Source organism: Amblyraja radiata, chromosome 26, assembly GCF_010909765.2.
Source record: "Amblyraja radiata isolate CabotCenter1 chromosome 26, sAmbRad1.1.pri, whole genome shotgun sequence".
NCBI classification, from domain to species: Eukaryota; Metazoa; Chordata; class Chondrichthyes; order Rajiformes; family Rajidae; genus Amblyraja; species Amblyraja radiata.
The window spans coordinates 17,905,279-17,933,144 of NC_045981.1; the positions used below are offsets into that span (position 1 = coordinate 17,905,279).

A 27,866-nucleotide genomic window follows, 5' to 3' on the forward strand; every position below is an offset into this window, starting at 1 on the left:
TTCTTCTTACACTACAACCATTGCACTCCTGTACTTGGGCACGATTGTGGTAATGCTTCAAAATACCTTCAATCAGAACAGGGATGAGTTAGATCGAATACTATTGGAATCTGCATACTGCTCGTCAGACTTTCTGAGCAAAATTGGAAGGGGTGATTCCTCTGGGATCAGAGAAGAGTGTGGGAAGAGAGAAAGGATAGGGGACGGGACAGGGCAGGAGGAAAGGGAGTTTGATAGAGATCAGAAATGGGTAGAGGACAATTGTTGGGAGTGGTTGGACAGTTGTTGGTATTTCCAAACGGAAGGAGAAGAGTGGCATTTACGGGGAAGGGAGAGATCATGAGGGTTAATTGAGGGAAAGGATGGTCGGAGTGGGGTTGAGGACTAAAGAATACCCAATCAACGAGTCTGACTAGACCTTCTAAACCAGTACAGACGTCCTCTGCAAGCGAGGACCTGCACCATTGATCAACGTTCACCACCCATGACAATGATAACAGAATAACACTCTTGTTTATTTAAAAATGTGTTTGAATGTGGTTCGCCACGTGATCTCACCCTGAAGGTGAGAGAGGAACAGTTTAAAGAAGATGTTTAGTTTAGTTTGGAGACACAGCATGGAAATAGGCTCGTCGGCCCACTGAGTCCATGCAACCATCTAGCTCTGTGTTATCCCACTCCCGACATACTACAGAGGCCACTTAACCGTCAAAGCTGCACGTCCTTTGGGATGTGGAAGGAAGCCGGAGCACCCGGAGAAAACCCATGTGGACACAGGGAGAACATGCAAACTTCTGCTGGACAAGGTGGTGGGTGCCTTGAACACGCTGCCAGGGGCAGTGGTGGAGGCAGATACGATAGTGGTGTTTACACGTCTTTTAAATACGCACATGATTCTGCAGGGAATGGAGGGATATGGATCACGTGCTGGTAGAGGAGATTAGGTTTAACCTTGCATCATGTTTGGTGTGGACATTGTGGACCTATGGGGCCTGTTCCTATGCTGTACTGTCCTAGGTTCTAATTATCTACATTTGTGGCGTAAATGTGCAACGGTTTAAATGTTCCCACTAAAAGGTATTGCTTCAATGCAACATGATATTTGCATTCTGAGGTGCTATTGAACTTCCGCCTAGTACATAAATATTCTGTCGTAAGGGCAGAGGTCATCCTCATTACCTGGCGAGATGAAAAAGCTCCCTTTCAAATCTTCATTTTGGGTCAGATCTTGAACTTCTTTACTGAGGTGAATTCTTCTGCCAGCCACAGGGGGAACCCGACGGAAATCGAGAATCCTTCCAAGGAAAATACAAATTCATCAACAAGTACAATCGGAATAATGTATCTTTGAAGCAAAAATATCTCATTCTTTGGGGGTGCAAGTTTAGAATGTAATTGTGTATTTGCTTCTGCATGTGTGTGTGCATGTCTGTTATTTTGTGTGTGTGTGGGTGTGTAAACCTGTGTATGAGTGCATATGTGTGTAGTAGGTGCATGATCGTAAATGTGTATGTCTGTGGCTGTTTATGCGATTGTGTGTTTAAATTTTTAGTTTTTTTAGTTTTAGAGATACAGTGCGGACAAAGGCCCTTTGGCCCACTGAGTCCGCACCGACCAGCAACCCCGCACACTAACACTATCCTACACACACACTAAGGACAATTTACAATTTTACCAAGCCAATTAACCTATAAACCTGTACGTATAAACCAGAGTTGCTGCCTTACAGCGCCAGGGACCCGGGTACGATCCTGACTACGGGTGCTGTCTGTACAGATTTTGTACGTTCTCCCCATGACCACGTGGGTTTTCTCTGGGAGCTCCGGTTTCCTCCCACACTCCAAAGACGTACAAGTTTGTAGGTTAAGTAGTTTTGGTAAAAATTGTATTTGTCCCTAGTCTGCAGTGCGTGCTAGAGTACGGGGATCGCTGGTCGGCGTGGACTCGGTGGGCCAAAGGCCCTGTTTCCATGTGTATCTTTAAACTAAACTAAACTAAATGACTGGCTCCTTAACTTAAAATTGCGTCCCCTCCTTTTGATGCAGTGGGTTGAGTGGATCGGAGGTGGGTGTGGCAGAAGTGGTAAATGTGCTTTTGGCACAGACACAAAACACGCAACAAGCTGTCCATTGCACGCACTGGGAGTTTTCTTTATTGTGACTGAAGCTGAATCTCTGAGATAAATTCAAAGCCCACGATGCTCTCATTCCACTGCCCTGTAAGTAGATGGCAATGAGTTGCTCCTGTGAATGGATAATATGGGGCAGATGAATGCAGCATTTTCGTGAACTTCTCATTTCCACAGTTGTGGTTCTCAAAATCAGATGCAAATTAAAACCAAAATCACTTTGCCATCCAATATCTTTCAAAGTAGATGTGTTTTGTAGATCACTTCTTTTTTTAAGCACACAGAATCATAGAAATTCAGCACCAAATTCACCCTTTGGCCAATTTACAGTTATTGCCAGTTTTTATCCGTAATTTTGAGGACAATCGATTTCACACGCAGGATAAACCAAGACCTTACCTGTCCAAGTGAAAAGCAGCAATCTCAGCATTATGCCTTTGAATGTCAACAAAGTAAAAAACATCTTCTGGGGTTTCCTCTTCTCGGTTCTGTCTGAGATAAATAAACAGAACCCATCTGAGTGGGTATGGGTCTTTCATCGTACAATGAGTGAAAGGATGACATCTTGCAGTTGGTGTGGTGTCCTCTTCCCTTCCCTTGGCTCTCCAATTGCTCCTTCCCATTACTTTCCTTGGCTGGTCCTGGCTTTATACAGCCTGTGGTCAGCTGCAGGAGATGCCCACCTCCCCATCCAGAGTATCTTCTCTTCAGTTTACTAACTACCAGACTATTACTTTGCTGTGCCCAGAGCCCACCTCTCCACCTCCTGCCATGATGAATTTAGTTTAGTCTAGCTTAGAGATACAGCATGGAAACAGGCCCCGCCGAGTCCATGCTGATCATCCATCACCTGTTCACAATGGTTCTACGCTACACCAATTGTTTCATCCATTCTCTACATACTAGGGGCAATTTACAGAGGCCAATTAACCTATGAACCCGCACGACTTTGAGATGTGGGAAACCCACAGGGTCACAGGGAGAATGCGCACACTGCACACACAGATAGCACCTGAGGTTAGGATCGAACCAGGGTCTCTGGCGATGTGCGGTAGCAGCTAAATTGATAATTCAATCAATTTAGGTGACTATTGTTACATTGTTGCAATATAATTAATGTGACAGCCAATATATAAACAGCAAACCCTTAAATACATCATAATAATATCCATATAGTTCACTTTAGTGATGTTAATTGTAGATAAGCTTCCTTGCTTTCCTTGAAAAGAGTGTCGTTGAATCTTCAATGCTACTTCCAGACATGTTATGCGGCTGAAAGAATCAATTTCATTGTTTTGTTTAGGTAATGTTTGACAATTATGTTTGACTTGTCTCTTGACAACTGAAAACCAGCACCTCCATCTGCAGAGGGCTCGTGCCCCAATACGTTAGAATGTTATAGAGTCAGATAGTTATACATCACTGGGGCATCAGAGATGACACTAGGTTTGGCAGTGACCACACTGACCCGACACTCGCAGTGGGGTGAACTCACAAGGTTTATTTTATTTACAATGGTTTAGAAAGTCCAGGCCCACATGGGACGCTGTCCCTCGTCATCAGGGCGAATGTGCGGGTAATGATGGCAACCTCGGGTTGCCCCGGCAGCTCAGTGCTGGTGTTCGAAGGAGGAGGCGAGGCAATCCCAGGTCTCTCCCTGCGGTTCAGCCTTGTCTCGAGAGGAGGCACTGGTGGTGTCAAGGTCTATCCTGGCTGCTCAGCTTTGGGCTTGAAGAAGCAGTGCTGGCGGTCTCTGGGTTATCCTGGCTGCTCAGTCCTTGCCTGTGTATGTGGCTGCAGTCACTTGTTGTAAATGGGCATGAAGAGGCACTGACATCTCAAGCTTGCCCTGGCCTCAGTAGAGGCGCTGGTTGTCCAGGGCTTCTTCCCAGCAGCCCAGTCTTGGCCACAAGATGGCGCTGGAGGTCTTGGATTTGGCCCAGTGGCTCAGAATTTCTAGAACCAGTGACAGGGGAACAGAGCTAGCAGGGAGGTGCCCCACTTCCACTCCCTTCCACTCTCTTTTCATCCCCTCTTCTGCTTATTCTCTCAACTTTACACTTCTGGCTAGAATGCCTGGGTATTATAGGGAATAGGCTGACAAGGTTCAGGTGGCCAACCAATATCAGCTCATTGGACCCAGCTATTACCATTAATACTGCAGATCGGCCTCTCCTGGCTGGTCAGCTGCTGGTAGGGTTCAGAGTGGCATCGAGGAGAGAGAGCACTGTCACAGCACCGAAACAGGCCCTTTGTCTGAACTTGTCCTTGGTGACCAAATTGCTCAACTAAACTAGTCACAAGTTCACAAATTACAGGAGTAGAATTAGGCCATTCGGCCCAACGAGTCTACTCCGCCATTCAATCATGGCTGATCTCTGCCTCCTAATCCCATTTTCCTGTCTTCTCCCCATAACCCTTGACACCTGTTTTAATCAAGAATTTATCTATCTCTGCCTTAAAAATATTCGCTGACTTGGCCTCCTCTGTGGCAATGAGTTTCACAGATTAACCACCCTCATGATTTTATATACCCCTCAACCTCCTGCATACCGGGGGAAATGATCCAACATAACCAGCCTCTTCTTGTAACTCAAAGCTTCCAGACCTGGTAACATGTCAACTAAGATATTTATGCTCAAGTCTTTGTCATGGGGCTTCATTCTCTAACTTTGTCACTCTCAGAGATGTCAATGATACCCAGAGCTGATACAATAATTCCTGATGTTATAAGTAATGTTCTGCACGGACTTGAAGGACCGAGATGGCCTGTTTTCCGTGCTGTAATTGTTATATGGTTATATGTTCTGAATCCTTAAGTACATGAACATCAGTCACACATCTAGAATAAGCAATGACTGCAGTGTGTCATTGTGCTGGAACATGCTGGGGTTGTTCCGTGCTATATGTAACCTCATGGTTTGTATACATCTTTTAAATCCCAAGCCAGTATGGCAGTGTGTGTAATAGATTCCAACATTGTAAAAGGGCAGGGGAGACTTTATATTAAACTTGGGAGTTTTTGCAACGTCTGCTACAAATACGTATGGAGACTAAAGAAAGGCTGATAGAAGATCCCAGTTACAAAAGAATATAGAAAGCGTATGGTACCATAGAAAGCATACAGTACCGTATAGTGGATGGTATTATAGTTCTCAAGGTAGAATTTGGTTTCCCAATAGAACTGAATTCTGTTCAACAGTTCAATTCTGTTCAATTGCTCAACAGAACAATTCTGTGAACAAAAGCCCAGATGAATGACATAAATTACACCTCTTATAACCCCTACCTTTCCATAAAACTACAATGTACATTTGGTCATCCCAGTTATACCTTCCAAAGGGAAAATTATATTGCATCAGCTCAGGATAGCAATATCATCTCTTTGGGAGAAAAGTGACAGATACAGGCCCTAATGCAGAGACTTGAGCACAATAGTCTTGGACATCACTAATGTAGTCCACCAGGAGTCTTCCACAGATGAAAGTGCTGCTTTTCAGTTGAAGCATTGAAGTGAGCATATTCTTCACTGATGGGTGTTGGTGAATTAACTTACCTCATGGGTTTGTAGATTGCTTTTCCAAAGTTCTGAAATTTTAATAGCAATTTCAGGTGGACTCCACTTGGCTTCACAACTTGTGGAGAAAATCATAAGGTAAATTATAACAGATGAAATTCTGTCCATCTAACAAAATGTTTCATGTGAAGTGGCATCTTCAGATGCAACACACTATCCAACATCAAAGCATATGTTTTAGTTTGTCGATACAGCATGGAAACAGGCACTTCAGACCACCATGTCCATGCTGACAAGCGATCACCTGTACACTATTTCTATCCTACACGCTAGGAACAATTTACAGAAGCCAATTAACCTACAATCCAGCACGTCTTTGGAATGTGGGAGGAAACCGGAGCACCTGGAGAAAACCCATGCAGTCACAGGGAGAATGTACAAACTCCCTACACTCAGCACCCGTAGTCAGGATCGAACCCGGGTCTCTGGTGCTGTGAGGCAGCAACTCCACCGTTGTGCCACTGTGCCGCCCTCAGACTCAGAATGAAAAGTATGCCAAGTCGTGTGGCTTTCTTACAGTTACAAGGATAAACCAAGGATAAGCTCAAACAATATGTTTCTCTACGTTGCTCCTAATGCACAATCTTCTATTGCCTTAAAACCACTGTCTTTTGTGGCCACGAACAGCATTTGATCCGACATGAATTCCAAGGCAAGGAGTTAATTTGGAAAATGACCTTTCCATCAATACCCGATCTAGAATACACGGCAGAACCGAGGTCTAATGTGCATGGATGGTGGGGGTTGGAGGATATTGTGACAAACGTCTGCTAAATATCATGTGCTGAAGTATTGCGAGAACCAAATTCAACAGCCTCCTCAGTTGGCCTTACATTTCAATTAGAGGTCTGTTTATTTTTTGGCAGATGTGAGAGTCAGTCTTGACAGGAACAGTCTGAATTACATTAACAGTTGTGTTTTATTAAAAGGAAACCATGTTTAAAGATTAAGTGAAGTTCATCGAGGATGCAACTTGTGGGCTGAGGGAACCAGCGAATGCCAGATGTACTATGTACTCGGAATTCCAAGTATAGCTACAATTAGAAAGGCACGGGCTCACGGTATGGAGAGCAATGTTATGGCATACATAGAGAATGAGTTAACTAATGAAAAGTAGTGAGTGAGGAGAAAAGGTCCGTATTAGATGCCAGAGGGAGCATTGTTAGCTCTATAATGTAAGGTATTTCGATAGAGGGAGAGGGAGTGTCTTGCATCAACATTTATTCAAGATATAAAAATCGAAGGGAATGTCAATAGTGATTAGTTTAGTTTAGAGATACAACATGGAAACAGGCCCTTCGGCCCACAGTAGGTTCTGGAGGTTGTATGGGCCCACGGTGGGTGCCGGAGGTTCGTTGATGACGTGCCGCCGAGAACAAAGAGGGACGTGGCGTGGAGGAGCCAACGAGAAATAAGTGGGACATGGCGTGAGGGGCAGCCAAGAATAAAGGAGGTGTGTTGGGGGGGGCGTGGGGGGGGGGGGGGGGGGGGGAGAAGGGGTAGCGCTAAGATCAAAGAGGGACCATAGGGGATCACATTGAACACTTTGTCATTTTGTCGAAGCCCTTTTGGTGGCGACTCTTTGCATACCTTGTGTATGGTGAGCAAAACAAAGCATTTCCCTGAGACACGTCACATGTGATAATAAAGTATCAATCAACCAATCAATTATTGAAGGAAGGAAATAGTTGCTTTTGCGGTATCATTAGTTTGATTCAATTTATAGAAAAATTAGTTAGATTAAAGATGAAGCAGATTGAACCATAAGGTCTTGAGTTTAGAGGAATGAAACATGGCTTCACGTAAGATTATTAGGATTGCTTATATTTTCTAAATGGCTGTTTAGCAAAATGGCTTCAATAATTTTCCAAGCTTCTTCTTCCAATGGGATGACATTTTAGTTTGAGTTTAAACCATTTCCCACGTAAGAAACCAATCTGACACTGTTTTGTTATAGATTCGGTTGTGGCAAAAGGACAAGAAGATAGATACAAAATGCTGGAGTAACTCAGCGGGACAGGCAGCATCTCTGGAGAAAAGGAATGGGTGGCGTTTCGGGTCGAGTCTGAAGGAGGGTCTCGACCCGAAACATCACCCAGAGATGCGGCCTGTCCCGCTGAGTTACTCCAGCATTCTGTGCCTATCTTCAGTTTAAACCAGCATCTCCTTTTCTTTCCTACCAAAGTAGTACAAGAAATCTCATCTCACCCAGAACAGTAACTATCTCTACTCCAGGTTATTGGTCTGTAAGATTCAGCCATGATGGTAGCCTACAACTAGTTAAATATTAGGTAAGGAATAGTTCAAATAGTCCATTTAATTCACCCTATACTAGGTTATACATGGACCCTCACAGGCAGTTTGGCTCCAACATTTATCCTTCTGCTCCATGTCGAATCATAAATCTAATATGGGCACATTTGAGTACAAGGACCACTTCTCTAATTCCTTAAAGAGACAAACACCACTTTATCAGATGCAAAGTGTTTATACACTTCTGCCAAGGAGAAAACCATACATGTGTGGGTGGAAAGTACTGCAATGTATTTATAGTAAACATGCATATTACAGAGCACAGTTGAGCTGATTTTGAATCAATCTGCAATGTGAGGAGCGATCAAGGGTTACAGAGCCAAAAAAGTTTTAAACAAAAACTCATTCATAACAAGGATCTGTTTGAACAAATTGTCAGCGGGCTTCCTTGCCATAGCTGAATGTGAAAAGTTTTACAGCGGTACTAATCGTCCCAAAGAACTCCAACCACAAGTAACACAAAGTCAAGTTGCTCTCATGTATATTGACTCATGTTTGCCCGTCCCTCGGTCAGAGCAGCAGCAACGTTTACTTTAAACCAGCACAAACACTGCAGTTATTGCACAAGGCAAAGGGTGAAGGAGAGTGTCCTCATTCCAAAGCATCATTCACCACCCTCTCTCTCAGTTACCTCACTTGGTTCTGAGGTTTGAAGCAAAATACAAAATCACTTTACTTCACCCATGACAGTAAAGGAATATATTCATTAATAAAAATTATAAAAAAACCAATTATCTTAGATCTTCTTCTAAACCTGAAATTAAACGGGGATGCGAGTTTGCCACATTCTTTCAGAAAACTGAACAGGGTCGAGTAAGTTAAATGCTCTCCTACCTTCTTTACAGTTGCACCTTCCCCTCAAAGCCTTTTCGTCATATGTATAATCTACAAAATATGCAAAAAGTAATTTATTTATTAATGAAAGTTGTAATCTCAGGGGCAATAAGACTTGCATTTTGGATACTCCTGAGGCAAATTGCAGCTTGAAGCTGCCGCAGAAGTGACAGGTCAGATTCATGGTACAAGACAAGCCTGTTTCCAATGCCAAAGCACTGGAAGGTGCCTTGGGTGGGGGTGGCAACACAAACCACTCACGCCTATCTACACACAGCTTGCCATTCCAGTCCACAGGATCCTCATTACGTCAGTTTGACCTTCTTAACTAGAATGGAACATATTTAAGTTTTTTTTAAGAAAGCTGCGAATCCTAAAATGTACTACATCTTGAGTGCAATTGAGCAGAACACCCTTCTCCAGAGCGAGATTTAACTTCAACAGCAAGCAGTGGGCTAAGGTGCTGCCAGCTATTAATCTGTACAGTAGCAGATGGCTTCAGTGCTGATGAATGTATAACCGCTGAGAATGTTGGAAGAGTTTTTTTGCACTGTTCTTGTTTTGCATATATATTTTTTATTCTGAATAAAATATATTTTGGGGGAAAAAAAAACGTAATGTAACTGCATTATTGTAATTTCAGGTGTTTAGATTTTGTTTAAGTTTAGTTTTAGTTTAGAGAAACAGCATGGAAACAGGACGTTTGGCCCACTGAATACGCACTGACCAGCGATCCCTGCATATTAACACTATCCTATACACACTAGGGGCAATTTACAATGATGCCAAGCCAATTAACCTATAAACCTGTACGATTTTGGAGTGTGGGAGGAAACCGAAGATCTCGGAGAAAACTCACGTGGTCACAGGAAGAACGAACAAACTACATACAGACAGCACCCGTAGTCAGGATCGACCCCGGGTGTCTGACGCTGTAAGGCAGTAGTTCTACAGCTGTGCCACCGTATATTTAGTGTATGGTGAATTAATGCAAAAAAAGTCCTTTTCGTTTTCCAAACAGATATCATAAGAGTCCAGAATTAAAAAAAAAGTTCTAATTAGTGTAAACTTGTTAAAAAGTTGACACAGCCAGCTTTTTTTCTGAGTAAGTGAGAGAAGTCTAAAACTAGAGGGTATAGGTTTAAGGTGAGAGGGGAAAGATTTAAAGGGGACCTGAGTGGCATATTTTTTACACAGAAGGCGTTGCATGTATGGAACGAGCTGTCAGAGAAAATGATATAGATGGGTACAATATGACTTTTAGAAAGACTCTTGCACAGGTACATGGAGAAGAAAGATTTGGAAGGACAGGGCTCAGACGCAGACAGGACTAATGATTAGCCAACTTGGCTGGCATGGACAAGTTGAGCCAAATGATCCATTTCCATGCTGTCTGGCTCTCTGACTCTCTGACTCTAAGTCAATAGCCAGAAAAGGAAAATTAAACATTTGGGTTTATGCGTCACCAACATCAGAGTTCACAACGGATCACTGACCTCAGTGTCATCAGCAATCAGGTTATCACCAACTCATTGGTACGATTTATTACTAACTTAGCTCCGCCATACTTTGTGCAGTGAAAAGGTGCAACCCCATGGGCCAAAACCTGATCAATATCCTGGAAGTGTGAGGATACGTCCTCCAAGTGTGTAGAAGCAGAGAACAGAGACAGGCTTTAAATGTACACTTCTCATCAGTGTTGAATAAGGAAAAGAAACATAGAAACATAGAAACATAGAAATTAGGTGCAGGAGTAGGCCATTCGGCCCTTCGAGCCTGCACCGCCATTCAATATGATCATGGCTGATCATCCAACTCAGTATCCCGTACCTGCCTTCTCTCCATACCCTCTGATCCCCTTAGCCACAAGGGCCACGTCTAACTCCCTCTTAAATATAGCCAATGAACTGGCCTCAGCTACCTTCTGTTGCAGTGAATTCCAGAGATTCACCACTCTCTGTGTGAAACTTTTTTTTTCTCATCTCGGTCCTAAAAGATTTACCCCTTATCCTTAAACTGTGACCCCTTGTTCTGGACTTCCCCAACATCGGGAATAATCTTCCTGCATCTAGCCTGTCCAACCCCTTAAGAATTCCCTCAATCTTCTAAATTCTAGCAAGTACAAGCCAAGTCTATCCAGTCTTTCTTCATATGAAAGTCCTGACATCCCAGGAATCAGGAATAGTAATCAGTTTATTTGTTTTGGTTGAACTCAACTCAAACCAGTTCATTTCAGTCAATCAATTTTATTCAATCAACAGCAATTGCTCTTGTCTGGAGATGAATGATTTCCAAAGATCACAGTTGTTGTTTATATAATCATCAAGACTCAATTTCTAAAAACTCTCACCATGTTAAGAATTAGAATGGAGCTGTTACTAAATCATAGAATAGCTTTTCCAGTGATGTTTATTGCTATTTGTAACGTGATTTTATGCTACTAATTTGGGGCAGCACAGTGGTGCCGCGGTAGAGTTGCTGCCTTACAGCGCCATGAGACCTGATTACTGGTGCATGTTCTCCCCGTGACCGCATGGGTTTCTATGTCCGGGTGCACTGGTTTCCTGCCGCACTCCAAGGACGTGCAGATTTGTAGGTTAATTGGCTTCTGTAAATTGGCCCTAATGTGTCGGATAGAACTAATGTGAACAGGTGGACGTGAACTCGGTGACCGAAGGGCCTGTTTCCGTGCTGCATCACTAAACTAAACTTAACTAAACTAAACTAAATGACCAGTTAAATTGTGTTCTTTATTAGTGGATAGAAATGCCCTGTCAGAAGTTACTGGTTGTGTAATAATTGTAATAAAACCTGATTGTTGCTTAATTTCTAGCTGAATGTCTGGTTAGCAATGGTTTACAGTAAACCTCACACGCCTAAAGGCAAGTCCTATTGATGAGCTGGTCTCATAACCTGTTGACTCATCCTCCCTCAGTCTATTGAGTTCACAGCTGACACAGCTGTGACTGTGATTCATAAACATGTTGGAATTTTCCACTTGCAGCACAGACACTGACAACCCAATGAATAAGTAATTTAACGACTGATGCTCAGAGTGGAAAGAGGCTTGGAACTCAGGGTTCACCACTGAAATGTTATGCATTGATGATAGACACAAAAAGCTGGAGTAATTCAACGGTTCAGGCAGTGTATCTGGACAAAAGGAACAGGTGACGTTTTGGGTTGAGACCCTTCTTAAGAGGGTGCTGATTGAGCAGAGTCACATTTTCATGTTTTTAGTTTAGAAATACAGCATAGAAACAGGCTCTTTGGCCCACTGAGTCCACATCAACCATTGATAACCCATTCACAGTAGTTCTATGTTATCTCACTTTTGCATCCACTTCCTACACACTAGGGGGGGGGTTAATTTTACAGCAGCCAGTTAACCGACACACGTGCACGTCTTTGAGATGTGGGAGAAACCCGGAGCAGCTGGTGGAAACCCATGTGGTCACTGGGTGAACGTGCAAACTCCACACAGAGAGCACCAGGATCGAATCTGGGTTACCGGTGCCGTGAGGCAGCAGTTCTATCAACTGCGCCACTATGTTGCCAGTTTTCTCTGGCGAGATGTTTTATAACGGCAGTGCTGATTAGACATGCCCACCCCGAAATGCCCAATGATGCTGGGCATTAGCCCGCTTTTGATTAAATTGAGGGGGGTGAGGGGTGCCTACATACTTGCCCAGAATGCCCAATAGAATGTCAGAGTAATGCTCGAAAGAATGTGCTTGGGTGGGGGATTGAGATGGGGGGGGGGGGGGGGGGGGGGGGGGGGGAGAGGGTGAGGATGGGGGGGGGGGGGGGGGGTGATGTTACATCTTCCTAGTCTCACCCATGGGGAGTTGGAGCAGCATCTCCAATGTTGATGAGAAAGGTCTCAATAGGCTTAACCTCAATAAACAAGCAAAAGAAGCACACAAACAATGGACACAAAATGCTGGAGTAACTCAGTGGGTCAGGCAGCATCTGTGGACAAAAGACTGATTCAGACTGATTGTCCCCACTCTCCCTTGTACAATCAGTCTGAGAAAGCGTCCCAACCCAAAACGTCATCTATTCCTTTTCTCCAGAGATGCTGGCTGACCCACTGAGTTACTCCAGCATTTTGTGTCAATCTTTGGTGTAAACCAGCATCTTCAGTTCCTTTTTATATCCAAGGATGTATCCAGATTTTACTAAAGCTTTGTTTGTGCCAGTAATACACTGGCAACATAACACTTGAATTAACTACAGGTATGGAAGAGGCTTGCATGGAGTATAAACCAGGGAGATTGTGTGTAGGAAGGAATTGCAGATGCTGGTTTACATTGAAGATAGACACAAAGTGCTGGAGTAACTCAGCGGGTCAGGTAGCATCGCTGGAGATTAGGAATAGGTGATGTTTTGGGTCAAAACCATTATTTGGTGCTGTGCCATTCACTCTTGTATTGAGGGGCAATTCATTCTTTGCACCAACTGTAATCAGCCGTAGATCCTATCTTTCTCTATCAGTCGCAGTGCCGAGAGTCCTTACCAACTTCACTGATGCCGAGAGCGGCCAAATCTTCGAGCAGGGGATCGAAAGAAGGTTCAGATCGTGGGTACAAGGCGTAGCGATCGATGGCCAAGTGGAACCTTAGCCAGTTGGAAGCCAGGTAAACCTGCGAGCTGTAAAACGCACCCGTCCCAATCCCAGACCGTCCTCTTTTCCTTTGTGTACAGCGTGTAAAAGAAAACATTCAGTTAACAAACCACTTGATGAAAGTTTTCCTGCTATCTAACCCCCACCCCCCACTCCCCCCGCTATCCACCTATCACTTACTGGGCTCTGTACAGCTTTCTCCCCCCCCCCCCCCCCCCTACTTCAATGCACCCCCACCTACTTCAACACCTCCCCTCCTTACCTGTATCCACCTATCACTTTGCCAGGCTTTGTCCTGCCCCAGATAGACACAAAGTGTTGGAGTAACTCAGCGGGTCAGGTAGCATCTCTGGAGAAAAGGGATGGGTGACATTTTGGATTGGGAGCCTTCTTCCTGTGCTGTCCTGCCAGCTTCCTGACATGTCCTGCCCCACCTCTTTCCCAGCTTTCTCCAACACTGGCTCCTGATTGACTGCTCATGGACTTTAAATATAAGCACTAATTGCACATTTGACGTTGGGACCGTGTGGGATCGGCAATTGGGATTTGGAAGATTAGAATGTAAAGGCAAAGAGTCAAACAGTCCAGCGGCATGTTCAGATTTCTCGCTGAAAAATAATTTAAATTCTTAAATTCATAAGTCACAGGAGCAGAATTAGGCCATTCAGCCCTTTGAGCCTGCAGCGTTCAAACATGGCTGATCTACCTTTCCCTCAACCCCATTCTCCTGCCTTCTTCTCTTTTGCTACACCTTTACTAATAATAATAATAATAATAATAATAATAATAATAATAATAATAATAATAATAATAATAATAATAATAATAATAATAATAATAATAATAAATACTTTATTGATCCCCTCAGGGAAATTCAGATGTCCAGAAGCCCCCAACCAACAAACCCACAGATTCAAAACGAACGCAGACAGAAAATACATAGAATACAATGTGGACACTACCTGAGAGCAATAAATACTTAAAAAGACCAATAATTAACAATTAAAAATTAAAAATTGCAAAATGCATCCCCCTACAGCCTAGCGGTCCGAATTATAAAATCTAATGGCTGCAGGGGTGAAGGATCTCCTGAACCGCTCCGTTCTACAGGGCAGGGAGAGGAGCCGGTTGTTGTTCCGAGTGCTCTTTTGACTCTCCAGAATTACATGGAGGGGATGCCCGGGGTTTTTCAGGATGGCCTGCACTTTGTGCCTCATACGCCTCTCAATCACATCCGTCCCAGAGTCTACTCTCCCCTCCAGCACTGAGCTAGCTCGTTTAACCAGTTTGACCAGCTTCTTGTTGTTTTTTGCACTAATGCTGTTGCCCCAGCAGACAACAGCGTAGAAAATAACACTTGCAACCACAGTGTTGTAAAACATGTGCAGCATATCATTACACACATTGAAGGATTTGAGCCTTCTGAGGAAAAAGAGTCTGCTCTGGCCTTTTTTGTAGAGGGAGTCAGAGTTGACAGACCAGTCCAGTTTGTTATCAAGGTGCACTCCTCAAGGTACTACTCAAGAATCTGTGAATCTCCACCTTAAAAACTGCCCATTGACAGCCTCCACAGCCGTCTGTGGCAATGAATTCCACAGATTCACCACCCTCTAACAAAATAAATTCCTCCTTTCTAAAGGTAAATCCTGTTATACAGAAGCTATGGCCTCTGGTCCTGCACTCTCTTGCATCCTAGACCTAGATTCTTGGTCATACAAGGAACAATAAACAGCAAGGAAATGTTTTGTGTGATAGCAGTGAACAGCAAGGCTGAATTTTATGACGAGAGATTCTTTGGTTCTTCTATCCGAGGATGTCTGGAGGTACAAATTCATAGTTCCCTGAAAGTGCAGCACGATGGCGTGACGGTAGAGTCTCTGCGTTATAGCACTTACAGCACCAGAGACCCAGGTTCCTTGTGTGTACGGAGTTTGTACGTTCTCCCCGTGACCTGGGTGGGTTTTCTCAGAGAACTCTGGTTTCCTCCCACACTCCAAAGACGTACAGGTTTGTAGATAAATTGGCTTAGTATAAATGTAAAAATTGTCCCTAGTGTAGGATAGTGTTAATGTGCGGGGATTGCTGGTCGGTTGCGCCCTGGTGGGCCGAAGGGCCTGTTTCCGTGCTGTATCTCTAAACTAACATAAACTAAAAGTGGCAACACAGGTGGATAAGGTGACAAAGTAGGCATATTGTACGCTTGCCTTCATCAGTATATATGTTGGTAAGTCACGTTTCAGTTGCATGAAACTTTGGTTCGATCACATTTGGAATATTGTGTGAAGTTCAGTTCATCATACTATGGGAAAGATGTGGAGGCTTTGAAGAGGTTGCTATACAAGTTCAGCAGGATGTTGCCTAGATTAGACTATTAGCTATGAGGAGAGGTTGGACAAACTTGTATTGTTTTCCCCTGGCGTATCGGAGGCTGAGGGGCAACGTGATAGAAGTATTTAAAATGATGAGAGGCATTCAGAATCTTTTTACCCATATGGGTGGAAATGTTAAATACTCGAGGGGAGGTGGGAGAAGCAGACACAATAGCAATGTTTAAAAGACATTTAGACGGACGCATGAACAGACAAGGAGTTGAGGGATATGGACCAAGTGCAGGCAGATTGGATTATTGTGGATTAGTAACATGGTCAGCATAGACATGGTGAGTCAAAGGCCGGTACCTATGTTGCAATGCTCAAATGTTCTAAGGCCAACAACATCAAAAGTGTTTCCTCTTGAAGTTTGGACAACTTCATACCCTTCACTTTCCTTATTCCACTGATACTTTAAATTCTTCCCATAATTTAACGTAATTGAAACCAAGCTGAAGGGAAAAGGCCACAAATACCTAAGGAAATTGCTCAGTAATGATCTACCTGACAGAAATGTTATGATAAATCTGTTTTTTTGGGAAATGTAATTCTTCAGTTAAGGCTAAGCCCAGAGGGAACAAAACATCTCCTTCTGCTTTCTGAAGATTAGATTATGAATAAAATGTTATCAAATGGAAGAAATCACTTTTGCACACTCATCACTGTTGCATGCATTAGGTTGAAGCCTGCAGCCATCGAACACTGCCATGCTCACAAGGTATTTCGATGTTATAGCTATGGAACTGTAGTGATTAATTTAGACTGCTGCACCATTAATCCTTAGGGATGAGTGATCATTGAGTCTGTAAATCGAAATAGTAAAATAAAAGTTACTCTCTGTAGTAGAAAACGGGCGACTACTGGAATGTTTAAAAACCCATCTGGTTCACTGCTGTCCACTGGGAAAGGGAATTTGTCACACCTACTGGTCAACACATACATGACTCCAATGTGTTAGTTCAGTGCAGCTTAGAGATACAGCGTGGAAACCGGCCCTTCGGCCCACCAAATCCATGCCCACCATCAATCATCCACACACCAGTTCTATACTGACTATGAAAAATTGACAGAAGCCAATTAAACTACAAACCTGCATGTCTTTGGAATGCGGGAGGAAACCAGAGCACCATGCGGTCACGGGGAGAACATGCAAACTCCACACAGACAGCACCTGTAGCCAGGATCGAATCAGGGTCTCTGATGCTGTTGGGCAGCAGCTTTACTGCCGTCCCTGGTTGAATCTTAAACTGCCTTCAGAGGGAACATGGAATGGGCAACTAATGCTGTCATTACCAATATGGGTCACAGTTAATGATAGATGCACAGTTTACATCCATTGTTCATCAGAACCATGTTGACATTTGCATTTTGATTCATTAATACAGATAGTGTCACAGAGATAAACAGCATGGACACAGGCCTTTCAGACCACTGAGTCCACCCTACCATCAAACACCCATCTTTACTCAAATCCGATCTAATCCATGTTATTCTCTCATCCTGTCTCATCCACACATTAAGGACAATTTCCATAACCCATCAACCCCACACTTTTTGGACATGCAAAGAAACCAAAGTACCTGGAAAAATCCAACGCAGTCACAGGGAGAACATGCAAACTCCACACAGACAGCACCGGAGGTCAGGATTGAACCTCCGTCACTGTGAGGCGTCAGCTCTACTAGCTGCACCATTTAGCACATTTTTCGTTTGTGCTTCTCATTATAACTAGTGTGTCTAATTGTTTTGGTCAAGAATGGATGGTGAACAGCTTTGAATTATAAACGCTAGATTTTAGTGCTGCCTCATTTTTAACACTATCTTAACACTGATTGTGATTCTGGGTTTTATGCAAATATAATATATTTCGCCATAAACAGAGCGAAGATGAAATATTACAAGGCATTTGAAGAATTATCTCATAATCATATTTGCTCAAACAAAAATATTTCCCAAAGCATATTTAATGGAAAAGATTTTAATCATTTTAACCATTGTAGAATCTGACTGTGAATAATAATAATAATAATAATAATGGATGGGATTTATATAGCGCCTTTCTAACACTTTGATATTGGCTTTGTCAGAAAAATACCCTTTATAAGCTCATGGGGCCACTTATTTAGTAATAACTATTTTCATCCATAGAGTTGTGAATCTGTGGAACTCTCTGCTACAGAAGACAGTGGAGGCTAATTCACTGGATGTTTTCAAGAGATTTAGCCCTTAAGGCTAAAGGAATCAAGGGATATGGGGAAAAAGCAGGATCGGGGCACTGATATTAGATGATCAGCCATGATCATAGTGAATGGCGGTGCTGGCTTGAAGGGCCGAATCGTCTACTCCTGCACCTATTTTCTATGTTTCTATGTTAACTTCATTGTTACATTCCTGTTAAATTCCAGGCTTTCCAGGCTGATCTCAAATTCATACCATATCAAGTTCAGGGTGGCACGGTGGAACAGCGGAGTTGCTGCCTTACAACGCCGGGACCCGGGTTCAATCCTGACTACGGGTGCTGTCTGTACGGTGTTTGCATGTTCTATGTTCTCCCCATGACAGCGTGGGTTGCTGTCTCACGCAACCTCAGTTGCTCCGGTTTCCTCCCACACTCCAAAGACGTACAGGTTTGTATGTTAATTAGCTTAGATAAAAATTGTACATGATTGTCCCTATTATGTAGGATAGTGCTAGCGCACGGGGATTACTGGTCAGCATGGACTGGATGGGCCGAAGGGACTGTTTCCTTGCTGTATCTCTAAACTAAATTAAATTAAATGTAAAGTTTCTGAAGATAAATCAGATAATGCAAGAACAAAAAAATTGCATTGAAAGGTCTGTGACTGTGTGGGTTTCCTCTGGGTGCTCTGGTTTCCTCCCACAGCCCAAAGATGTGCAGATTTGTAGGCTAACCTGCCTGTGTAAACTGCCCCTTGTGTGTAGGGAGTGGTGTATAAGTAAGATAGTGTAATGTGAGATGGTTGGCATGGATTTGATGGGCCAAAGGGCCTGGTTCCATGCTGTATCTTTCTAACCCTCGATTACTCCAAACATATTTTCACCACCTTAACATGAACTTTACATCATGTCAAAGGCAGATCAGTAAAGGGCACCTTCTCACAGAGAGGCTGCAAATATTTTCACAGGAAGAGCTGTTAATCTTACTGGAAGCAGTGAAAGATTCCTGGATGACTGAGACGGCAAACCATTCAGGTGTAGACACAAAAAGCCGGAGTAACTCAGTGGGACAGGCAGCATCTCTTGAAAGTGGGGAATAGGTGATGTTTCAGGTCGTAACCCTTCTACAGACTAAGTCTGAAGTCACGGTGGCGCAGCGGTAGAGTTGCTGCCTTACAGCGAACGCAGCGGCGGGGACCCGGGTTCTATCCCGACTACGGGTGCTGTCTGTACGGAGTTTGTACATTCTCCCCGTGACCTGCGTGGGTTTTCTCTGAGATCTTCGGTTTCCTCCCACACTCCAAAGTGTTTGTAGGTTAATTGGCTTGGTAAATGTAAAAATTGTCCCTAGTGGGTGTAGGACAGTGTTACTGTGCAGGGATTGCTGGCCGGAGCAGTCCCGGTAGGCCGAAGGGCCTGTTTCCGCACTGTGTCTCTAAACTAAACTAAACTAAAAGGGTCCCGACCCGAAACGTTCTCCATTCCTTCTTTCCAGAGATGCTGCCTGTCCCGCTGAGTTACTCCAGCTTTTTGTGTCTATCTTCGGTTTAAACCAGCATCTGCAGTTTCTTCCTAACCATTCAGGTTAGCTAGCTTAGCCATCTGGAGGAAAGCTGTTCTGGAACTCGTTGCCAACTATTTTACCATATTGACCACGACCCTACTCACCACAATGATTTGCCATTCTAACGCCCTCTGGGAGATCTTCAATTGGAACAAGCCATACCTTCTTCACATGAAGTGCAGTAGAGTGTGTGTGTGTGTGTGTGTGTGGGAGGAGGGGTTGGGGGGGGGGGGGGGCGTGAGGGAGTGTAAAAAATGTGAGGAATGTATATTTTTCAATAATACACCTGTGTAAGCAACAATCATCAATCATAGTGCGGAGGCTTTTCCAAGTGCTCATAGTTTGAGTCAGGGGGCTGCCCGACTTACATGGGCATAACTTCCTCCAGGTGTAATGGTGATGTACACACATAACATCCACAGACATTAAGCCAATGGATGAGTTTTGTGCCTGTGTTAATGAGCCCTTACTAAGCTTGGGAGAAGCATCAAAGATTCCTAGAGACCATGGAAATGTGTAATTAGTGAGCTAAGAACAAACAACTCACCATGACTCCCTCAACACTCATTTCCTCAATTGCTTTAACATTTTTTTTTTTGGTGTTCTCAGTATCCGCCCATCCACGAAAGACGATGGCGCGGATTTGACGTTGTCCTGAAGATAGACACAAAATGCTGGAGTAACTGAGCAGCAGGTCAGGCAGCATCTCCGGAGAAAAGGAATACGCGACGTTTCGGGTCAAGACCCTTCTTCAGACTGAGAGTCACGGGAGAGGGGAAACTGGAGGTATGAAAAGGCACAGAACAAATCACGAGCCGGCACCGATGACCCATGAAAGGTGGAGCCCACAATGGTCCATTGGTGTCTGTGCTCTCCTCAGAGAGTGGAATGCTTCATCTATGGTTACATTTCCTGCTGCGGCTGACTAGGTATATCCTCGACAGGCAGGATCTCCCACAGCTTCCACAGGTGAAGTTGTCTCTGGCCGTTGCATTGGGGCGTGTGTTGCTGTTGCCGTCGATCACTTGAGACTTTGGTGCCTGGTCTCCGGGGTCTTAAACCTCCATATCCTCCTGGAGGTCCTTTCTCCACCTCCCCCAGTCCTCAGCAGCCTCTTCCCAGTTGTCAGTGCCAATGTTAACTGTTGTCATATCTATTTTTAATCATCCCCTTGAAGCAAAGCTTTGGTCTTCCTCTTGGCCTCCGTGCATTGGCAACGTGATATGTATAATAATGATTGTGAAGAAATTCAGGCCCTTCGGTTTTTCTCCGTTATCCCCTTAAAACCCTTTTCTGGAATGGAAATATTGGCTCCATTTTCATATCAAAAAGACTTGGGGTAATTTTGCTTTTGTGAAGTCAGACAAACCAGTGGATCGAACATAGTACATAGTACAGTACAGCACAGGAATGGGCCCTTCAGCCCACAATGTGTGTGTGCTGAACAAGATGCCAAGTTAAACTGATCTCATCTGCCTGCAAGGATCCATATCCCTCTATTCCTTGCACTTCCATGTGCCTAACTAAAAGCCTCTTAAATGCCTTTCTCGTATTTGCCTGTATCTCCTCCCATACCAATGCGTTCCAGGACCCCACCACTCTCTGTGTACAATACTTGCCTCACACATCTCCATTGAACTTTCCCCCTCTCACCATAAAGCTGTGTTGGGCACGTCCACCCGAGGGAAAAGGCTCTGACTGTCTTACCCTTAGTTTTAGTTTAGTATCTAACTTCTAACTCAGACTATCTTTGATCGGACTTTACTGGACTTTATCTTGCACTGAACATTATTCACATTATTCCCTTTGCACGATGGCAGCCTCGCCAACAGTCTGTCTGTCTTTTCGTCTTTTTTTGTTGTTATTTTAGTGTGTTTTAAAAGTTTGTGTTCATGTTCTTTGGTTTGTTGTATGTGGAGTTGGGGAAGGGAGGTCGGGGGAAACCTTTTTTCAATCTGTAACCCTGCCGGAAATGCGATTGTCTTCCGGTTCGTATCTCCGGTCGCTCAGCGGCCTAGCATCATGGAGCTGGAGGCTTTGGTCGGGACTGACTTTGAGCCCCACCGCGGAGGAGTGGACCTACCATTGGAGCCGATCCCTTGCCTGGGGTCGACGCTCCAACTGCGGCCTGCGGATTTAACCATCGAGGAGCTCACAGTCTCAGGTGGAGACCGATGTCGGGAAGCTCGAATCGACGCTGAAGGTTCGACCAGTCCTGACCGGGGGTCCGATCGCCTGGCGCGGGGCAGCTGAGATTCCCCCGACGCGGGAGCTTGATCGCCCTGACACGGAGGGCCCATCCCCCATCGGATACGGAAGCCAAGATCGCCCCATCAATGGATGGCTCGAGGCCTCCAACAAAGAAGACAAAGAGAACAAAGAAGGGAAGAAATTTCACTTTTTTTTCGCCTTCCATCACAGTGAGGAATATGGAGGAGTCACTGTGGTGGATGTTCATGTTAAAATGTATTTTGTGTGTTTTGTTGCTTTTTAATGGTATGACTGTTTGGCAAATCAAATTCCTCGTATGTTGCAAAACATACTTGGCTAATAAAGTATGATTATGATTGTGATTATCATCTATCTGTACGCTGTGGATGGCTCCATTGTAATAATGTATTGTCTGTCCGCTGACCAGTTGGCATGCAACAAAAGCTTTTCATTGTATCTCGGTACATGTGACAACAAACTAAAATAAAACTAAACTTCCTGCCCATGCCGCTCATCGTTTTATATATTTCTATCGTGTCACCCCTCAACCTCTGATGTTGCAGAGAAATGGATGATGTCTGTAGACATTTTAAACAGGCTGTTGATCCCGTTTTACGGTACACAGCGTCAGAATTACCTACATTATCTCTAACTATCCTGCAAGAGCAATTCTTTTCATTTTATCTCTGCCTGTGTCTTTTGCCACGTCATCACCTGTTCAGCACTATTGGTTTCTGAGATGTTCCGGAACATATTGTGCTAACACATCCTCTTATATATTCTGGGTGCTGATTTCCATAACAGTTCTACAGTACGTTGAAGTTGGCTTGGCTGTAATAAAATGTTAATTTGTATTAAAATGTTGCCTTGGCCAGAAAATAAATCCATTGTTCTCTTTTACATCATTTATTATACATTGTTGGATTAGCCAGTTGATAAATGTACTTAAAATTCTTCATGTTATATCTCAGAAATAATTAATGAAAGCTGATAGCAGATTTATGTACATACAAACACAGCTTTTCTGTAAGTACCTATCAAGGTAAGAAATGCTTCAGATTATATTGTGGTATCAAATCTAGTGCTGGGGAGGTGCAATAATTTAAATCCATTTCATTTAAATGAAGTTCTTTAGACTGAAGTTGTAATCACTGCACATACCTCGAAAACTGATTGAATGTTGCTGAAAAAAGGAGTTTAGAAGAATGAGGGGAGGGGGGGGGGGGGGGTCACATTGAAACATGCAGAATAGTGAAAGGCTTGACTAGAGTGGATGTGGAGAGGATGTTTCCACTAGTGTTCACTTTCACACAAAGGGTGGTGGGTGTATGGAACAAGCTGCCAGAGGAGGTAGTTGAGGCTGGGACTATCCCAACGTTTAAGAAATGCTGGCAGGTGGGACTAGTGTAGCTGGGACATGTTGGCCGATGTGGGCAAGTTGGGCCGATGGGCCTGTTTCCATACTGTATCACTCTCTGACTCTATGACCCCAGTGAGAGAGTCTAGGACTAGAGGTCATAGCCACAGAATTGAAGGACGCTCTTTTAGGAAGGAGATGAGGAGAAATTTCTTGAGTCAAAGGGTGGTGAGTCTGTGGAATTCTTTGCCACAGAAGGCTGTGGAGGCCAAGTCAGTGGACATTTTTAAGGCAGTGATAGATTCTTGATTAGTATTGATATCAGAGGTTACGGGGAGAAGGCAGGAGAATGGGGTTAGGAGGGAGAGATAGGTCAGCCATGATTGAATGGCAGAGTAGACTTGATGGGCCGAATGGCCAAATTGTACTCCCATCACTTATGACCTTATGGTTATTGTAGAGATGCGGACAGAAAATGCTGGAAACACTCAGCGGGTCAGGCAGAATCTGTGGAAAGGGAAACAGTGTTCACAGTTCTGGTGGAAGATCTTTAACTCATCAACTGCCTGACCTGCTGAGTGTTTCCAGCCATTTCTGTTTGTATTTCAGTTTCCCAACAACTGCAGATATTTGATTTTCATTATTGCCGAGTCTCTGAGCTACTGTGAAATGGAATATAAGGTCATAAGGAATAGGAGTAGAATTAGGCCATTTGGCCCATCAATATGAGAGTGAATGTGCAACAAGATTACCACAAAAGCAAACACAAAGTGCTGGAGTAACACAGTGAGTCGGGGAGCATCTCGAAGAACGTGAATAGGTGACGTTTCGTGTTAAGACCCTTCCTGAGGTGTCCTCCAGAAACCTGCTGAATTACTCCAGCACTTTGTTTGTTTGTTTTTTGTAAACCAGCATCTGCAGTTCCTTGTGTCTGAAAATGACCACACTCAGCATGAGCCAAACAACAATGCTTTGGTATGTTATATATCACCCCTGTACAGACTTCACGATTTGTCACAGTTAGTTACAGGAAGGATTCCAAAGAGTTTTAAGAATTTTAATTGATTCCTAACTGGAAGGTTGTCAACATGCAAGTTCCTGTTTAGACTAACATTTAGATGAATGATTTTTCATTCATCCAACAATAATTGGCAACATTTGTTTCTTGAGAGAAAAACTGGAATCTTCTGTTATCATTATAAAATAAGAAGGAATTCCCCCAACATGTGGAATTAAATATATTCATTTGCAAGTTCAAGATATTCTACAGCACATTTAAGACAATAAAATACTCACTGAAGAATCATTGTTTAAGAGTTGGGAAATGTGCACCTCGGGATCCCAGAAACATTAACCAAATAATTTATTTTTGCTAACACAAGAGAATGCAGATGCTGGAATCTTGAGTAAAAAACAAAGTGCTGGAGGAACTCAGTGGGTCGGACAACTGTAGATGGAAAAGGACAGACAACGTTTGGGGTTGAGCTTCACTTTTGTGATGCGATTATTATTATTTGGCTGGAGCCCAGCTTGTCTGCTGTTTTCTATCATCTCATGTCATTGGGTTCAGAGGAGGTTTATGAGAATGATTCTTGAGGTGGTTGGGTTAATGTATGAGCAGAGCTTGATGTCTCTGGGCCTGTACTCATTGGAGTTGAGAAGGATGGGGGGAGGGGGGGGTCTCATTGAAACTTGAGTTTTTGTTGCTCCAGTTTCCTTGTTCTATCTGGGACACATGACAATAAAACACTCTTGACACTTGATATCCCAAAGGTGAGATGGTAAATTCTGTAAATTACCCCTCAGAGTAGGTGAGTGGCAATGGTGGGCATATGTGAAGGAATACGCTGTTGGATACAAGTGAAAATTAATGCAACAATGCACCCATGAGATTGTTCTGCTAGAGCTGGCATTGACTCACTGGGCCGAATGGCGTTCTTCTGCATTGCAATAAGTAAACAAATATGTTTCTTTCAGAGTTGGTGTTGGGTAATAGTCCCTCCTAATCACAAGATTCAAGTATCTTCTGAATACAACGGTGGCATTCAAGCGGCTTTTGAGCAGGTACATGTGTATGTATGCAGGGAATGGAGGGATATGGATTAAGCGTAGGCGGATAAGAGTTGGTCTCTGCATCATGTTCGGCACAGACATTGTGTGCCGAAGGGCGTTCTTGTGCAGTACTGTTCTATGTTCTATCTCTAGCCATTCATTGGGTTTCTCTCTCACACAATAGGTTAGGGAAGTAAGGCTGTCACCCATCTCATCCAGACCTCCTGCCTGGGTTTCTACTACCTCCAGTGTTCCCTCTCCAGCTTCCCCTTCAATTGCACTGGGACTTTGCACACCTCCAGATTCAGGGACAGTTTCTTCCCAGCTGTTATCAGGCAACTGAACTGTCCTATCAACAATTAGAGCAACTATCTACCTCATTGAAAACCCTCAGACTATGTTTAATCGTACTTTACCAGACTTTATCTTGCACAACGTTATTCCCTTTATCATGTATCTGTATACTGTGGATGGCTCGATTGTAATCATGTAAAGCCTTTCCACAACAAAAGCTTTTCACTGTACCTCAGTACACATATCAATAAGCAAAGCAAAACTTTTAGTTTATTTCCCCACTTTTGTAAAGATCTGAACTCTTCTTCCTGTGCACCATAGGATTTCGTTGATCTCCCTTCATAGCGCATGGCTATCAGAAAAAAATGTCAGCTCAGACTTTGGCTTAACTTTTCCAAATGCCTATTCTACCTTATTGGCACCCAAGTTCATCATGACTGAGTCATCCTTCACACGCCTGTAGTGCACAATTGCCAGAGACATGTGTTGATTTAATTTAAAGTCAAAATCAGCATCTGCATCATTCATGTGGTGTGTAACTTTACTCAGTTGACTGTTGCCACTGTTTTTCATCTTGTAGTTCCCAGAGCCTTGCTCCTTAATTGCACTCAAAACTGCAATCTGCAGCTTTCATTATGTTTATTTTCAGACCTCAACATGTGTGCTGTCAGGAGGTACAATGTGTATTTTCGAACAGAATCAGTGTACAGTCAGTGTGGAGCCATTAACAATAGAGATCCCTCGCTATTTCTCATTATAAGAAAATATTTTGCTTGAAGACTGGGTTTTTGAGGAGAGATACACAGTATCAATCTCAGATACTTGAGGAGATATCAGGATGGCGGCACAGTGGTGCAGCGGTAGAATTGCTGCCCTACAGTGCCAGAGATTCAGGTTCAATCCTGACTACGGGTACATTGTACAATTCAAACTAAACTGGCACACACCTTCAACAACAGAAAATTGATTAGTTGTGTGATTTACAGTCAGTAGGGTTTAAATATTATGTAATAAAAAGGAACTGCAGCGGCTGGTTTCTATCAAAGATAGACATAAAATGCTGGGATAACTGGAGTGGCACAGTGGCGCAGTGGTAGAGTTGCTGCCTTGCAGCGCCAGAGACCCAGGGTCGATCCTGACTATGGGTGCTGTCTGTATGGATTACGTTATCCTGGTGACCATGTGGGATTCCCCCAGGCGCTCCGGTTTCCTCCCACACTCCAAAGACGTGCAGGTTTGTAGGTTAATTGGCTTCTGCCAATTGTAAATTGTCTCTAGTGCATGGGATAGTGCAAGTGTATGGGGTGATCGCTGGTCGGCATGGACACGAAGAGCCTTTTTTCACACTGTATCTCTAAAGCAAATCTAAAGATGTGAAGATTCAGGAACAAGATGTGAAAGGAGATAACGTCAGCAAATGCGGGGATCAGGATGGAAAGTTGGGTCGTCATCAGTTTATGGCGACAAACATCTTGGGGATGTGTTTTTCATGGACATAATGATGTTTAGGAGGGAATGAGGAGAGATAGATAGGGAATTCGGAGGTAAGGTTGCAAGGTGGATGTTTCATCTGATGGGTGGTTCAGAAGGTGAATTTGCCAGATGTCTTCATGATGTCTTCAGTCTTAGCAACAAAGAAAACCATGAGATCCATGCACTTGTTGGTGTGAAGAGGGGAAGAGATGGGGGAGATCTGTCGAAGGAAGCAATTGTATTGGCTGTCCTCTTTGGTTTACGAAACAAGACAAAATTAATTTAAAAGTAAATGCCATTTCAGGCTTCAGACAGCTGACGATGGTCAAAGTAAAGCAAGAAATTCCTGGTCACTGATTAATCTATAACCAGAAGATCTGTCTCAGGTGTCAGTCATCTTGTTTTGGGTTTAGTAGTGGCTGTCAATAGTGAGAAAATTGCCTGCAAATCTTCTTACATTACAATAGCGACTGCTGTTCAAAAATCGGCTTTGAATTGATCGGAGATCTCCTGAGGCTAGGAAAGGTGCTATATAAATATTGGCTTCCTCTTAAACTTCAGTCTGATAATTTATGAGGTCATTTGAACCTCTCATGATTTCTTCTGATAAATATCCATTGTTATTGTTTGAAAGGATATCGCTGATGTGAAAAGCCTCTGTAAAAGTCAATTGAAGGGCACAAGTGATCAAATGCTTCCTCTGATTTAAATTAGACACCAAGAATAAAGGCTATGATTGACGTCACAAAATATAGGCTTTGTGCAGAAAAGGTAAAAATGTTCCCTGTCATAAAAATACTTCAACTCAAGGGTATAATAAAATGAATTTTGGCTAGAGTTTGTTTTCAACTATAATTGCTCACAAAATATATATGTGATAATGCCCTCA

At 43.5% G+C, this 27,866-nt stretch overlaps 1 protein-coding gene across 2 annotated transcripts in view; it reads right to left on the reverse strand.

The window, feature by feature from the left end:
- The window catches only part of fam20a (FAM20A golgi associated secretory pathway pseudokinase), a 45,366-nt gene that overhangs the window by 11,253 nt on the left and 6,247 nt on the right, over positions 1-27,866 (reverse strand). The window contains exons 2-6 of one of the 2 annotated variants that reach the window (XM_033044360.1): positions 13,372-13,547; positions 8,853-8,903; positions 5,685-5,763; positions 2,528-2,620; positions 1,180-1,295 (exon numbers count right to left, since the gene is read on the reverse strand). In XM_033044360.1, the coding sequence (XP_032900251.1) occupies positions 1,180-1,295; positions 2,528-2,620; positions 5,685-5,763; positions 8,853-8,903; positions 13,372-13,547 (515 nt within the window). The remainder of the gene's footprint in view (positions 1-1,179; positions 1,296-2,527; positions 2,621-5,684; positions 5,764-8,852; positions 8,904-13,371; positions 13,548-27,866) is intronic. The other variant, XM_033044361.1, reaches the window with a different exon arrangement.